This window comes from Zosterops lateralis (assembly GCF_965231275.1).
Source record: "Zosterops lateralis genome assembly, chromosome: 8".
Lineage (NCBI taxonomy): Eukaryota > Metazoa > Chordata > Aves > Passeriformes > Zosteropidae > Zosterops > Zosterops lateralis.
Genome location: NC_139768.1, coordinates 13,307,079 through 13,323,114, shown reverse-complemented (window position 1 = coordinate 13,323,114; position 16,036 = coordinate 13,307,079). Strand labels below are relative to the sequence as shown.

Below are 16,036 nucleotides of genomic sequence, written 5' to 3'. Positions count from 1 at the left end.
ATAATGAATATATTTTAATTTGCAGCTATTTATTTGTGAAACAACTTGTAAGATACTTAGTGCTCATCCATAAATGGAAAATATTTTTCAAGTAGTATATTTTAAATATTATACTTGAACATACTTTTGGCCTAAGTATTAAAATTGATTCATTTAAATTCACTGGCTGAGCATTTCAGAAATCAATGAATGGTATTAGCTGAATTCATGTCAAATGTCTATAAGAGACTCTTGAATTATGGTGACTCTTTAGAGCAGTACTTCAAAATATGATGCCTCCTCATAATATTCATGTAAAGGGCAAAAAACACAAGCATCTTAAAAAACCCCTCACTAAAGACTTGAAACATTTGCTTTTGCTACAACTTCTGAGTGATAATTATAGTTGATTGTTTATTCTCTCTCTAATCATTCAATCTATTATTCACAGTGAGGATTTAGTAGAGCTGGTCAAGCAAATGAGAAAAAGCAAAAGGATTTAGGTGTACAGTTGAAAATAAATGAGACAGAAACGTTTTAATTCAAGCTGCCAATTAAGTTTGTTGTCTAAAACCTCAATCAAAATATTTCAGTGATCTTGCAAAGGCATTGTAATGCTTCACAGAGGTTTCTGTGCCTCTGATTATCTCTTCCAAATGCATATATCCTTGTTTTTAGATGAAATGACACCACATCAGTGTGAAATTTCTATAACTGAGGCTAATCACAAAAGAGAAATTCTGACTAAAAAATTCATTTTTCTAAAAAAAACCAAAAACATTTGAATTAGAGCCCCTACTAGGAAAAGAATTACATTTCTGCACAGTTCTTCATTGAGAATTGAAAATTTTCCCAGAAAACAAATACTCATAAATATTTTGGTAGATATGTTACAAATAACTCTAAGCAAAAATGTATGATTCACTTCATTGACTGATTTAGTTTCTGGGCAGAAAGCTGTTCTGTAACACTGTTCATACATTTTGGCCTGCAATCCTTCTTCCCAAACAGCAATATACAAGTTCTCCTATCCCCTAGAACTAAACCAACAGAAAAACAAACCAAATGTCACTGAAAAACCATTAAGATAAAATTCCAAAAAGAATTAATCAAATTTTCATAGAATTTGGACTTTCTTATGCATAATGAAGCATATCAGAAAATTCCAAACTTAGTGGAAATTACTTATTCATATATCTTTATCATATTCCCTATGTAATATGCCCTATATCATTAGTATGAGAAAGAACAAGTCTGGTAAATGGTTTGAGCCCTATCCTATACACCTCAAATTCATTGCAGCACATACAACATGACTCTGCTACAGAATGGTTCTGCCATGGTTACCATCATTGATCTTGCATGAGTTTTTATTGTAAAGAACTGTTTGTCCTTCTTTCTAGAGTTAGAAAATTAACCTCTTCCAGTCTATGACTACATCTCTGGACATGTTAATGTTAGGCACCAATTATTTGTACAGCTTTTTTTGTAGTCATAAGAGCTTTTATTCCCCCATGACATATAATACTAATCTATTCCCAAACTACCAGAACATTCAAAGAGCAACAGTTCAATCCTGATGCAGGAAGCAGGTTTTCCAGCTTCTTAAATTATACTGATAAACCAATTTTAGTACATGATCTGTATCATGCAACCTGCTTCCCTGCCTCAGCCCCAGATTATGTGTTACAATAATACCTGGGGCTGTCAGACTTGATGTGACTCTTTTTTTTGAATGACGTGGTGACCTATTCAGACTGTCTCAGCACCAGTGCCTCTGTCCTGTGGAAAAGACCTTTTCTGAATTTACTTAATACATGTTTTATGCTCACTGAAAATTATGTACTTGTATATTGGAAAAATTGTGTTCAAGGAAGGGCAAAACATTTTTCCTTCCAAAACACCAGAGGAGTGTTTTTAAGATAAATCATACCAGAACTTAATAATTTACATGTTTAATTTCCATAATGCAAATAGTAACCACCACTGCATATGCTAATTGTTCTAAAATGATGCATGAATACTTTTCTGTTAACCTAGCATAACCACAACAATTTTTATTGCTAACCTTTTAAAATGAGAATGGTCAGTAGAATATGCATTATTAAGTACATTTCATTGATGTAGTAGAACTAGGAATAATTGTATCATACCCCTTTTACAACTTTTCAAAACATTCACTTTAGCAAAACTTGTCCAGAAAATTGAGTAAATAATGCAAAGGCTGTTTTTACATTTTTGGAATTCTAATGGTATATTATCTTAAGGAGTGGCACTGCAGAAGCCACTGCAGTTTGGAGCTGGGAGTACTGTAATTTGTACTGACAGCTGTCACTGCTCCTTTCCACTTAGGTGGGTCTAATGAGGCAGCCGTCAGGAGGGATTGGTGTTTGTTTCAGAGCTGGGGCTTCACATCAGGAGAAGGCAAGTTAGCTAATGGTTATAACCTGACACTCTCTTCAAGCTACCAAAATGGCAAAACTGAGCTCAGTGCTGAGATCTGCTCCAGCTAGTGACAGCACCACTCTCCTGCATTCCACTAAGCAAAGCCAGTGGAAAGGACACATCCACACCCAGGTCACTCAGCCCAGATTTCCCCATCTCAGGTGCCCTAGATGGCTTTTGTTGGATCCCACACTGGGCAGGAAACCCAGAAGCCCCTTTCCCCAAGCCTGCCCTCCTACACAGGGAAGGCTTTATCACAGGGAGTCATCTCTGTTACACAGTGAAGGTTTTGAGACAGTCACCCAAAAATGAGAACAAACATCAAACAGAATTATGGAAACATCAAAGATGCTTTTGAACAAACTATGGTAAATGTCTAACAATTTCTATAACTTCCTGTGTAAGAAAAACGAATACTGTGTTGTAAAAAGATTAAATAAAACATTTTCCATTAGTGCAGAAAGAACTAATCTAAAAAACATTGGACATCTACTGTTTAGGTATTAGATTATTTGTAGGATGTCAGAATAAATTTCTGAGGGGAATGTGCATTGTTAATTGACTATTCTCCACACCATTTCATAAAATGCTTTTAATGTGTGACTTCTTGTCAAATAATTTTCATCACTTCTCAGTCATGCATCTTTATCTTAAAGTCTTAAATAGATCTTTTTGAGTTCTTCTTCCTTAATTTCCATTCACTGACAAAACAAAGATGTGAATTTTTTGTCTCATCTCTGCACATTATCACTAACATTGCACAAAATATAGGTTCTTCTTTTGACATTGCATCTCTATAAATGGATTAAATGAGCTGTGAATATCAGCATTTAACCAATAAAAAGAGATCTTTATTTATTTAGAATGTATCAGATCTGCTTCATCTAAAAGTCTAATTGAAAAGGCTATTCAGGTCAGCTGTGATATTAGAAGACAACTGAATCACATTTAATGCTGCTTAAAGGATGTGAATGGGCTGAAAGAAAAATTAAACCATGGCCATTAAAATTTAATTTGACTTAGTGAAGCCATTAACATTTTGGCTTTATGCAGTGGCAAGCATTCTAAAAATATTTCCATATGATTTAAAAACTTAGAAGTGCCAAATGGCTGACCCTTACATAGCAAAAATGATTGAAAGTGACCTTACAGGGCAAATCGGGAAAAAAAAGCAAAAGGAGAAAAATTGTTCATATACCATTATTGCTGTCATTCTCTTCTTCCTTCAGATATAAACTGTCTTCTATTCCAGTAATTGCTCATTTTGTTTTTCATTTAACATTCAATTCATTTGGATATCAAAAGAGCATTAAATGAAGATGTGGAAAGAAATAATCTATTTTTAAGACAATGCCCTGTCCTACTTCTAGTAGTGCACCTGCGATATCCTGCTTTGTCACCACAAGTTTGCCTTTGCAGTTTGAAAATGCCACTCCAATATTCCTTATACACTGTAATGACAAATATTGTTAACAGCACAAGGCATCCAGCAATGCAGTAACTTTGAAAACTTTCACCAGTTTCAAACTAAAATTTTGTCTAGATTAAAATGGTAAAAAATCTGATCATGTATCATAACTAAAATTTCAGACTAACTGCCTGACAAAGAAACCCCTGGTTTTGGTTTTTAGTCTCATTTTTCCCAATTAAATTTAAATAAAAAGAAGCCACCAATACAATAGACTTGGTTTAACAGTCCCAAAATAATACAATCTGAGATTTCATATCTTGCTTTACAACATTATTTGTATTGCTCTGGCCTACTTACTAGTAAGACTATCAGACTTGATAGGAAACAGAAAACATTAAACGCTGTAAAGGCTCTTACAAATGCATTCCAGAAGGTATAGGGTGATCATGGAAACTGTAAGACTAAGGCAGGGTGTTTTCTGGCTCTACATACAGAGTGTAAAACTTCTGGCTTCACAGAAATCATCCATCACCATTTCCAGCTCCATGCTGGACTCACCACTTGGACTAGTTTTAGAGATAAGACAGGTACATAGCTAAAAACATCATCCTAACAGATAAAAAGTCTGTGAAAGTAGGGAAGGGTCAAGTAGTGTAGGGCATGTAAAAAACTTTGAATCAACAAGTTTTTGGAAGACTTTCAAAGTACATGCTCTGCTTGGTACTCAATTTTATTAAGTTTCATAGGTTGTCACAAAGTTCTTTCTGTCTGAGACTCCCAAATACCTTATTCATCAGTTTCTACTTCATGATTCATTGTGGCTAATAATAGATGAAATGACTGGAAAAATAATCAAAGCTCTAATGACAAAAGGAAGTATCTGAATTATTCCAACAGATTATCTTTTAAATTGACTTGGCTAGCCATTAATTTGATTTTCTCCTTTCCCAACTTAATTTTTAATGGATTACAGAAAATTAAAAGCAGAAACTTGCGATGATCCTTGTACTTTCATTGTTGCAGTCCTTCTAACTCCCACCAGAGAATATTTTTACATGCAGCAGATCAATGCCTCAAGTTCAAACATCTCCAGTCTTAGGGAGTTTGGGAAAGCAAAGCTGTTTTACTAAGCTTTAAAACCAGCCAGATTAGATTAGAACATCTCCAGGTTAAAACTCTCCTCCAAAGAAGTTCATCAGAGGAAAGGCTGTGCTCATGAATGATAGCCAAGCAGTCTCTCCAGTCTGTTGCTGGAGTAATTGTTAGATTATTCCAGGATCTGCTTAAATTTTAGTGTGAGCAAACTACCATATCAGTTTGAGTGTTCAGCAAGCAGCTTGCCTCACAGCTCCTTTATAGCAGATTTCTCCCTGGAAAATATTAAATGCCAGCATATAAAAAAATTTACTTCTTTTAACAGCAGTAGAAAAAAGTGAACTGAAATTACAGTATTTGGACTTGAGTACCTGGATATAGTCTATATCTTCCCTTACCAGAGTTTGTGTTTCAGAGTTAAAAAAAAAGCATGGAAATAACTATACCTAAGAACAGTCTAAATGCAAATGTACACTGTAACAACAAAGTGGAAGTAGAACAAGCAATCTCCGCTTAGGAGTTTGTCTAAAAACGTAATACAAGAATCTTTTGCAAAATTAATTCTATTAGTTTAGCAAGTAAGTCCAGCACTGTTTTAATCCTAGATCTGAGGAGAAAGAAAATAATTTGTATAATAGCACTTCAAATACATTTACTCTGAGAACCTGAAAAAATTTTGGTGTTATGTCAGGTATTCTAATTTCATTGCAGAACATCTACAGCCTCCAAAAGAATACTCTTATTAGGAAAATCTAATATCAAAAGGTCAAATAGAGCTTTTTATCAGGAGCAGAACTTGCGATCAGATGTTCTGTGATTTATCAAGAAGTTCAGCCAGAAACCACACGACCAGATTGATTAAATAAACCACAAAGTCTTGCCTATATTCCAAATTTTGGAAAGTGCAATATTCTTCAGAAATTCAATCTCTCCTCTATGAGCACGTGCCAGCACAGTTAGATAAATGTGATTCCACATGCCATATAGAAGTCTCATATAGAAGCCTGAAACGAAGGTGCCACAATAACCTTGGCTATTTATCACTGCATGAACCTGTAAAATAATCTCTCAAAGTGTTTCCTTGTCTCAGCTATTTCATCTTATCTCCAAGACTGAAAGAAGAGATATCTTTAAATTATTTTCCTAGTACAGAACAGAAAGACCAGAATCCTGTCCCATGTCATTACTTTATGCATTCCTTTGCCTTGTGGGAAATGTCACTGCACACAGGAAAGAATTTTTTGCATTGTAATATACAAAAGTATGGCAGTGGTGCCTGACAAATACAGTCACCCTGTCCTTTGCTCTCTTCATTGCTTTTCTATTAATAGTTCTTATCTACAAATGTTACAGAATATCAAATCCTCGTTTCTAAAAGATAATATAAAATTCAAGCAAGGAGATAGTGATCCACACTCAGGTTCACGTTAGGATAAAATTAACAATAAGAGAGACTGGGAAAAAACTTTCCTGAAGACTGATACAGCATGGAAAAATTAACCTCTCACAAAGACTAAAAAAAGACAAGATACACTAATTATTTTTCATGATGCAATGCCCAAGACACTTGAACAACTTTTTAAGAACTGCAATATGAAAAACTACCTAAAACAAAGCCTCACCTTAGTCTACTTAACTTTCTTTGGCTCTCATATCAGTTTTAGGTGCATGAGGGTCACACAATCCTATATTTTCAGTTCTATGAGAATAAGTATCTTTGAAAGATAGTTTTAGATTTAGAATATAGTCAAAGTTTTACAAAGTAACAAATTCAGCAGCAAGAGCTAGAGCTGACTATATTTTTTTGGTTTAAGAGCATAACATGTAGAGCAAGAAGGACATAATGGGGGCCTGAGAATAGAGCAAGGGAAGCAGAACTCCTGAAGACTATTCCCAGGCTCAGTACTGTGTTGTGTGGCTGTAAGAAAGTTCTCAAGTGCTGAAAGAATGAATTGCTCTGAACAACAGCTTTGAGTTTGGTCTTGCAGAGCAAGACCAAAAATATTTGTAACAAAAATCATCCAGGAAAGGAATTCTGAGATCATCCCATCTATACAGATGTTAGTATATATTTATTCAGTCAGTGCTTTATAGTCATTTTAGTAGCTGTTTATTCCAAGTATACTTTACTTCTAAGACTACAAACTCTGCTTCAGCACATTTCAAACTCATGTGACTAAGATCTCCTTAGCCATATGCCCCCAAAAAAACAAACCAAGACTGCCTTAAGCCTATTGCAGCTTTCCTTCAAGCACGGCCTTGAAATAGTTTCAGCCTTGGGAATTCAGATCCAGTAAAAATAACCATCTACAGCAACAAAACACAGGAACTTGTGTCTGTCATAAAATTCTCTCCTGTTTGAAAAAAAACAAACCAGCAAACAAACCCACAAAAAATATTGAAAACAAACTCATATTTTCCCACAAAGCTTCTCTGATTTTTCCAAGACACAAACATCTTTTTTTTTTTTTTTTAATGCACCTGCATAAAATAGTCAAGTGACCTCATTTTTTTTCACTCACCTCCTGAAACCACCAGTTATGGTAACTAAAGCATCTGGTAGAAAGGTACACACAGTATTCTTGACAATTGAGGTTACTGCATCTGCTTCTGCCTTAGACACACAGCTAACAAGGTCCTCATAGTAGAGAAGCCCTGAAAATCAAAGGGGAAAAGTGCTGATCACTCCACAGGAATATTAAAATCTACACAGCATCATTCAAGGCCGAAATCACAGGTGGTGTGAGTACAAGAGATCACAGGCCAGAGACAGCCTCTTTCTTCCCTCATCTTTGTCCTTAGAGTTTATATATATATTTGTCATAATTTGAAATATAATTTGTCAACACTGCAGTCACAATAATTGCTACACTTTCTTAGGACCTGAATATTTATAGAAGACTCTGACTTCCCTACCGGCTCCCATCAATGACATTTTTGGCTGTACTGTTTCAAAAGGCAGTCTTCTCAAAATAATGGTGTTCTACACAAGTCCAGAGCTCAGAAGTATGTGAAACATTCCAGCTATCTTATTTCTCATCACAGGGCTTGCTTTGAAAGAGCCCAGTATGGCAGCTTGCTTCACATATGATACAACATGTAAAAGAAAAAGGGAAAAAGGAGCATGAATATAAGAAAGCTGATCCAGAGGATTCTGAGGTGATGTAAACCACACGAATTTAATGAAAAATAAAGTCACATTATTTAAAGTCATATTATAGAATATGTTTTCCTTAATGTAACTAATCTCTTTGTTTAAATTAATTCACTTATTTAGGGAAACAGTGCATGCACACAAAATCTGTGGGGAAGCAACATTATTCAAATGACCATGTTTAACACTTTAAAGCTAAGATGTGCTAGAATTATTAAAAAAAAAAAAACCGTTATAAGTACTTTATTGCAAGTCTATATTTATCAGTAAAGTAGCGCTGCCTTGAGGGAGACAGATCTCCTCTGAAAAGTTGTGCTGCATTTCCCCAGTTTTGTAATTCTTTCACAACCTGTACAGTAATGAACCATTAATAGTTTTGTGAATAAGAGATTTCACTTGGTATTTGTACAAGCAATTTAAAAATATGCATAGTCCTATGTTTTGAATGACACCATTTTTAATTAGGAGCTCAGCTGGTCCAAGTATTTATACCTAATAATTCAGTATTCACAGGACTGCAGCAAGAGAACAGATTTATATATGAGCTTTGCCTTCCCTTGTGATTCTGTTATCAAGTTCTTAGAGCACTGACATACAAGTTTTCATGACACTTTCACCTTACCTGCTTTCTGCATTTTTGACAGCTTCAGGGTCTTGTCAGCTTTTACCTCTTGCACAGTTCGCAAGCCCATTCTGTACCATCTCTCAGAAGTCTTCACTCCCACTCCAAAGACTGAGGTAAATTGCTAAGGTCAGTAGAAAAACATTTCAGAGTTGTGTTCTAAAGAAGCAGTGAATTAATAATAAGTAGGTAACAACAAGGTTTCACAAGGAAAGCAATGGGCAGAATTAATCCTACATTGAAGATAAATAGTGTGATACAAACATACAAATTCAGCTTCCCTTCTTTGCATGACTATATTGAACAGAGAACTGGTTTTATACATGGACAGTTCTCATTAATGTGAAATCTGAACAAAAATACAGTAGTAGTCCCAGTACCTTAATGTCATTTACTAAAATGTACACTTTTAACTAAGGTTTGAATTAAGGGTAATAATCTTTATTTTTACTCAATTTCTGAATAGAAATGCAAATAGCAACATTAGGTAGCTCGATTCCCTGACACTGACTGGATAGAATAAGAGCTGTCACAAGATTATCTTCATAGTTTGACTGACATTAAGGCTTTGTGCTATACGCACTACCAGCTCTCAAAATAAAAAAGAAAAAAAAAAAAAAAAAAGAAACCTGAATTAATGAACAAAAGGAAACAAAACAACAACAACAACAAAAAAAAAAAAAAAAAAAAAAAAAAAACTCAAAGAAACAAACAAAAAAATAAAAACCAAAACTCCACACACACATCCTCAAACAAACCAAAAAACTGACACACACAAAAACAACCTAAAACATCCCAAAATCTACCAGTCCAGCAGAAATTTTTGTGTGGTCATATTCCATCTATTACAAAGTGATGTTGTTCACTAACTTATTACCCATGAAAGGTTGTAAAGCAAAAATGTCACAGTTGTAAGCATTATTCTATGGATCAATATCTCAGATGAACACTGATATGAAAGCGAGAGGGAAAACTTTCATGCCTGCCTAAAAGCACATTCTTTATGTTCAGTTTGTCAATACTGCAGCTCTCCAAGCTTTCTTTGTACTTTTATGGAATTCAAGTAAGACATGAATAACTGCTCTCTTCCATCGAATCTACAACCTCCGAATTCCAAGCTTGCTATCTTTATTTTGTATTTTTGTGAAGATATTAATTCCTTGGAAATAATTAAGATTAAAAAAGAGAGAAATTAAAATAATGGATAATATTTAATAGGAATTGCCCTATATTTTGTATATAATGGGTGAAATTACCTACTTTTGTCTGAATCACAGGTGCTTCTAAAAGGATATGATTTTTTAAAATACTTTGATTGCGATTTTTTAACGTTTTTGCTAGTGCTGGAATATTTTCAAAAGGGTCTATTACTGGGCTCAAATGATTTTAGGAGGCTTAATTAACACCGAAACAGAGAACTAAAGAAAAAGGATTCTATGCACCCAAAGTTTTAGGGGGAAAAAACCAAAAGTGGTTTTTTTTTTCTTTCTGTACCATTGTTATTTAGCATTTTATAGAAGCTACAGATGCTGCCATCAGTGCAGCACAAATAAAAGGGAGCCCATTTCTTCAGTTCTGTGTGGGGGCACTGCTTCTTTTCGCTTTTCGCTTTGGTCCTTATAGAACTGCAGCACCCAGTTCTATAAGGAGGGAAACTGACCCTGTTGATGCATGTCCCTACATCTAAAACATCGACGATAATTTAACTCAATCATTTGATAACCGTGCTCCTGGGGCCAGCAGTGATCTTTTAAGCCATGATAAGTGAAGCAGCAGGCACCAGGACTATGCTAAACAGTAAAATCTAGGAATTCACTAAGATAAGATTCTTCTTAGAATCCCATTAAAAAATCGGTGGAAACAAACTAATTTAGATAAAATGTTGAGGCGTATGCTCAGCTAAGAAGAGAGCCACCTGAGTAAGTTTGTTGCAATTTTGCATGTGAAACAAGGCATAAAGCGTATTTGAGATAATTTGTCTCCTGATGGGTTTTATTCCAATCTCCAAGAGATTTTCTTCAACCCTGAAGTGTAAGATTTAATAGCTGTTCCTCAATCATGCTGTAATGCAATCATGCATTAATAATCAAATCTGCTCCTTGAATCCTGCTATACATGTGATTATTGGTAGAAATGGCATCAACAACTGTCTCTGAACATCTTCCCATAGCTCCTTTGCTGGTCAGAGAGAATGGCAGAACCTTTGGAGGGCTGAAAAATGAGTGATGCCAGGGAGAACAAAACAGTCCCAATTGTCTTACTCTGTTTTAATTATTCTGAAGACAGAGGATATTTATAAAGATCAAAAATGCAGATAAAATTGAAAAAAAAGTTTGTTCATCTTATGCGCTTCCAATGGAGAATTCAATAAATATGTCAGTAATGGGAACTGCAGTATTTATATGGTTTAGATTTTCTGCAACAATGAAGCTGTGTGACTAAGGATCTACAATCTGCCTAAAGAAAATCTCCAAACCTCCTGCCTCACACCAAAAAGAATTACAGTTGATCTGAGTCATCTTCTTCATGTGGTATTTTCTTAATTCCAGAATGAAATGAAGTAGTGTTAAAATGATAAATAGCTGAGGGAGAAATACACCCAACATCACATTAAACTTACACCAAAGAGTAAGTTGCATTACATTACTTAAGAGTAGCATGTATACATCACATTAATTAAAACAGAAAGGTATTTCACATTATTCCTTATCACTGTTTCTCAATTTCCTTTTCTTATTATTCAAGACCTTTGTATTTCTTTGTAGTTGACATTGGTTGTCCTTTTATAATAAAATTGATGGCTTTGTCCAAGTTCTAGTAAAGGGGGGAAATTTTAAACAACAGCAAGAAAACTCAAAGGATTTACCTTAAATGCCTTGTATCGCTCATCATTTAACACTTCTTTAACTCTAGAACTCTCCCCATCTTCAATAATCTCCTAAACAAGGAAAAATATTACTTATTTAAAAAAAATTAAAATCAATCGTAAGATCTCACCACAATTATAAGACTTAATGAAATAATCTAAAATCAAATTTTATCAATCTTTATCAATCAATAAAGAGAACCCCCAGAAAGCCCCAGAACATATTCTTTTATTTCCTTAGGATCAAATTCTGCAACCCTTTTAAAGACAGAAAATTACTGAAGGATGAAGGAGAAACTACAACCACAGAATAAATTTCACAGTACTTACTTACTCATAAATTTACTCAAGGATGAAGTGGAAACTGGGACCATGGAATATATTTCACAGTACTTATTTACTCATAAAGTCACAGCCAGAAACCAGTTATTTATCATAAGCTATCAATGACATGTCCTGAAAATTAGATTTCATTATTTGGTTGAGTTTCCTACTCTCAAAAACAAGACTGTTGTAAGAACAAATACATTTTTTCTGGAGTGTACAATTCTTTTAGTGTTTCTGATAAAAATTAAAAACAAAACTAGCAAAGAAAACCATCAGTATAAGCCCAACAAACCATCCTATTTTCTGTGGGATCATGACTGCAATCCCAGCCCCCAGAACAGAAGGTACTAAAAGCACTTCAGGGACTGCATTTTTAGCTGTGGGAATGGGGCAAATGAGGAGCCAGAGCAAAGCACAACACTCAGCAATGACCCCTCCAAACAGTTGAGACCCCTGATCTGGAGTAGCCTGCTGGAATAGCAGCTCTTGGAGATGTGGGTCCTGAAAAGGCTAAGAACTAAATAAAAATGCAGGAAAGTTCCAGTAAGAATGTAGAGTTCATCCATCACCTGGATAAAAGGCTCTGCTATAACTATATATAACTTGCTATAACATAGCAAAGTGAGATTTAACATTAAAGTACTAAAATATTTACCACTTCCACAAAAAATGTATTTCTAATAAAGCATTCAGGTGAGTAAAGTGATGTTGCCAAGGGCAGAAGTCACATGAACAAAACTGTTAACAGTTAACCTGTTGCACCTGAATCAGAATGAGCCCTTAGAAATTACATGCAAAGCTGATATTGCTTTATTTATTCCATTGTATTTATTCCCTTGTTACCCTCATTCCCAAGAGTGGCAGCTCCATGACAGAGCCTTGTGTTATGACAAAAGGTTTCCAAAAATCACTCCATCCTTAGAAATATCGATAACACATTGTTATCAGAGGAAATGCAGAAGGTTGTGCACCACAGATACCAGTGCTCCTCTCTGTGACCTGTAAATGTTGATCTGTAAAAGAATCAATTGGCAGATAATTCAGAAGTGCATTACCTCAATGATATCTCTGACTTGATCTCCCACACAGGGCAACCCTTGTATATCTTTCATTCTGGTTACTGAAAATGGAAGAGATTTCAGCAAAGAAGATGCTCTTAAAAATTCCAGGCAGAGTATTTCATTTTCTTTGAACTCGTAATTTTCAGCCATTACCTCAAAGGCATCCTGGGACAGGGGGAGGTAGAGAGAAAAAAAAAATTTAAAAAGAGTTAAAGTTTAATAAAAGCTAAAATATTCTGTATGCTCCTTAGAAAGGTTACTTTGTATGCTAATTCAATAATTACTTCTTTACACTAGGGTGAAAAGATGGAGTTCATAAAAAAGCAGACTAATTTTCTAGCTACTTGAAGTTTTCCAGGTATCATAAAAATGGTATTTTAGAGACAAATGTAAGAAAATTTTTTGATCTGTAGCAGAGCCAAGCTTGAAAACCTTTTGTGAGATTTGCCTTCTGTATTCCTATAAATCAGTGTCAAGTAGAGCCATAATGTTTAGAATTATGTCCAACCATAAGTAATCCATTAGATCAGCATGTAACATCTGCATTTTCAGACACAAGCAAATAGGAATCTGTGGAAATATTGGAAACCACCTTCATCTCCTTGAACATGTAGCCATGCTTCTACTTGGTGATTTAGGGAACAAACTCTCATTTTCCTCATTTATCAGATGTATAATCTTGCAAATAGAAACATATTTTCTTTATGGTTCTTTAGCTATTGATGGTTTGGTTTATTTAACAGTGCACTCAAAAATACCTGAAGAATGTCCATATTGTTGGGTTTTCTCTAAATGACCCATATAAGGTCCATTTTCCTCCCAGAATGTATATAAATATATATATTAATAGCAGCAAATTTTAGAAAAGGAACAGACCACACAGTAGTGTAGAGGAATTTTGTTGCTGTTTGCCACTGTAGAATATCGGTTTTTGAAAGAGAACCAATGCTGCAAAATAATTTTGTGAACAGCCTAAGGACTATGAAACTTTTTAGTTAGATTAGCAGCTGGAAAAACAAGTTCTGAGTGAAATCTTGCACAAAACCCAAAAAATTTCAAGAATACAAAATTAAGTGATTTCTTCAGAAATGCTTAAAAGTGGACCATTACTAGAATAGGCTTTCATTGTTCAGAATATTTATGTAGAACCCAGAGAAGTGGCTGTCAGTGTGCATCTGCCTGCAATTACCATTTTCCAGAGCTGTAGGGAAGTGCCTGCTCAGAAATGTTTTTTGGAATAGATACGAGTAAAATAAAGAGACAACAAATGGCTTACCAGAGCAATGACTGCAGCAGAAAGTAGGAAGTAAAAAGATTAAGTGTCTTTTTCCTGCCTTCACTGTTCATGTTTAGTCTCAAATTTCATTTAATTTGTAATGAATATACAGTTTATATAGTTTAAAGAAAAATAATTTTAGATTTTCCTTTGCATGCATTATATTGGAAAATAAAGGCCAGTAAAAACCAGCAGGCCTTGTACATCCTAAATGCTACATGTGCAATATCTCCAGGTGAATCTGTCCCAAGCCCACTAACTGACATGAGAGCAAATCCAGTGAAGTCAGCTCTTTATTACATCTATGCATCTATCACCCTGCATTGAATGGATGCAGCCTCATTTAAACAACAACAAGATTTTCCTTGAGCTACCATCATTTAGATCCCTAAAATAAAACAATTTCTTAAAATTAAACATACCTTTCACAATGAATGTAGATTTGTTACATATTAGATTTCATTATTGGGTCAGTTCTATAAAAATGGACCATCTGACATGGCATGTTGTTTATATAATAAACATTATAGTCTCTTTGAAACAAAATGAAGGTTTTACTAAATCTTCAAGAAAACATTGACTTCGTTTACCCTTCAATTTGCAAAACATTCCTTTTAACAAAGCAACATTATGAGATATTAATTGTTTTGACAGTATTGCTTTAGAAGGAAATAGGTACTGTAGCTGAACAAAACCACTTCATTTCCCCTTTTTTTCCCTGCACTAATGCATTAAAGTGTATAAAAATAGGGCTTGCAACAATTTGCTTTATTCTATAGCACCAGTATAACTTCACTTCTTAGTCTCCCTAAGAATCAATCACCTGTTGTCTGTCTCACTCTAAGAATCCTTCCCTTAGCTGCTTATTTATTTACCAGCTACCCTCATTAATAAGGGCTGTGAAATTCCATTTTCATAACATTTCATGAAAGAGCTCATGAGAAGGACAGCTGTTTTGCAACATGCCTGATCTGGAAGTTTCAACTATCATTTACATTCTACGAGCCCTTGGGTATAAGGCATCAAAAAGAGGAGAGAGAATGCTCCTTTGAGGAAAGAAAAAAACAAAAACAAAACCACCAATCTATCAGAAAAACAACACACAAGCCTTAGCCTCCTAACATCTGTCTCTAAATCTTTTGCAGTAGCAAAATTGTTGGATTTATTCAACTGCCTTTTTTTTTCCCACATTTAAGGTCTTTATTTAGTTGACAGATTATGTTGCATGTAATTACAGACTTTTTGATAAAAGACAGGCACATTATAGTTTCCATTTAGAAAGAGAACTAATGCAGAAAAAGGTGAAACCACCACTTTGAGGTCACGAGCAACATGGATTCATCCCAATTCGTATATGGAAGAAAAGCCACAGCACAGACAGTACTGTAAAATATATTTCCCCATTTGCTTTGCAAGTAGGATAACAAGAGTCAGATGTTTCCTCTGCTGTGGGGTTTTCTGGATGCTCTCCCAAGTTCTAACACTTCTTGTTCTTTATCAGCTCCAAAGATTCTTTCTTACTATGGAATAGAATATGCTAATTGTCGTTTCAAGTAAGATTTACAGTTCAACTCACAAAATAAAGATTACTTTTGATTTCTTTTTCTTTCTTTATAATTTGTATGCATAAATACTCAAGCAAGCAGTGTTTGGCAAGAAATTTCTCACTCCAGTTAATAATAAAAGCACTTATCAGGGGCAGAGCTAAAAAGATATAATTGCTACATTCTTTTAAAAATAGTCTATACTGATAAACATAACCAGGAAAGTGGTTCCCAAAAGCAGCTGCTCAGCAGCATG

General features: G+C 34.7%; 1 protein-coding gene across 11 annotated transcripts in view; it reads right to left on the bottom strand.

Annotated features, from left to right (window-relative positions):
* Positions 1 to 16,036, bottom strand: part of DNTT (DNA nucleotidylexotransferase) — a gene marked incomplete at its 5' end in the record, with an annotated part of 139,241 nt that overhangs the window by 44,382 nt on the left and 78,823 nt on the right. For all 11 annotated transcript variants that reach the window (XM_083866594.1, XM_083866595.1, XM_083866593.1 and 8 more), the window contains 4 exons: positions 7,453 to 7,585; positions 8,707 to 8,830; positions 11,573 to 11,644; positions 12,955 to 13,125. In XM_083866594.1, the coding sequence (XP_083722720.1) occupies positions 7,453 to 7,585; positions 8,707 to 8,830; positions 11,573 to 11,644; positions 12,955 to 13,125 (500 nt within the window). The remainder of the gene's footprint in view (positions 1 to 7,452; positions 7,586 to 8,706; positions 8,831 to 11,572; positions 11,645 to 12,954; positions 13,126 to 16,036) is intronic.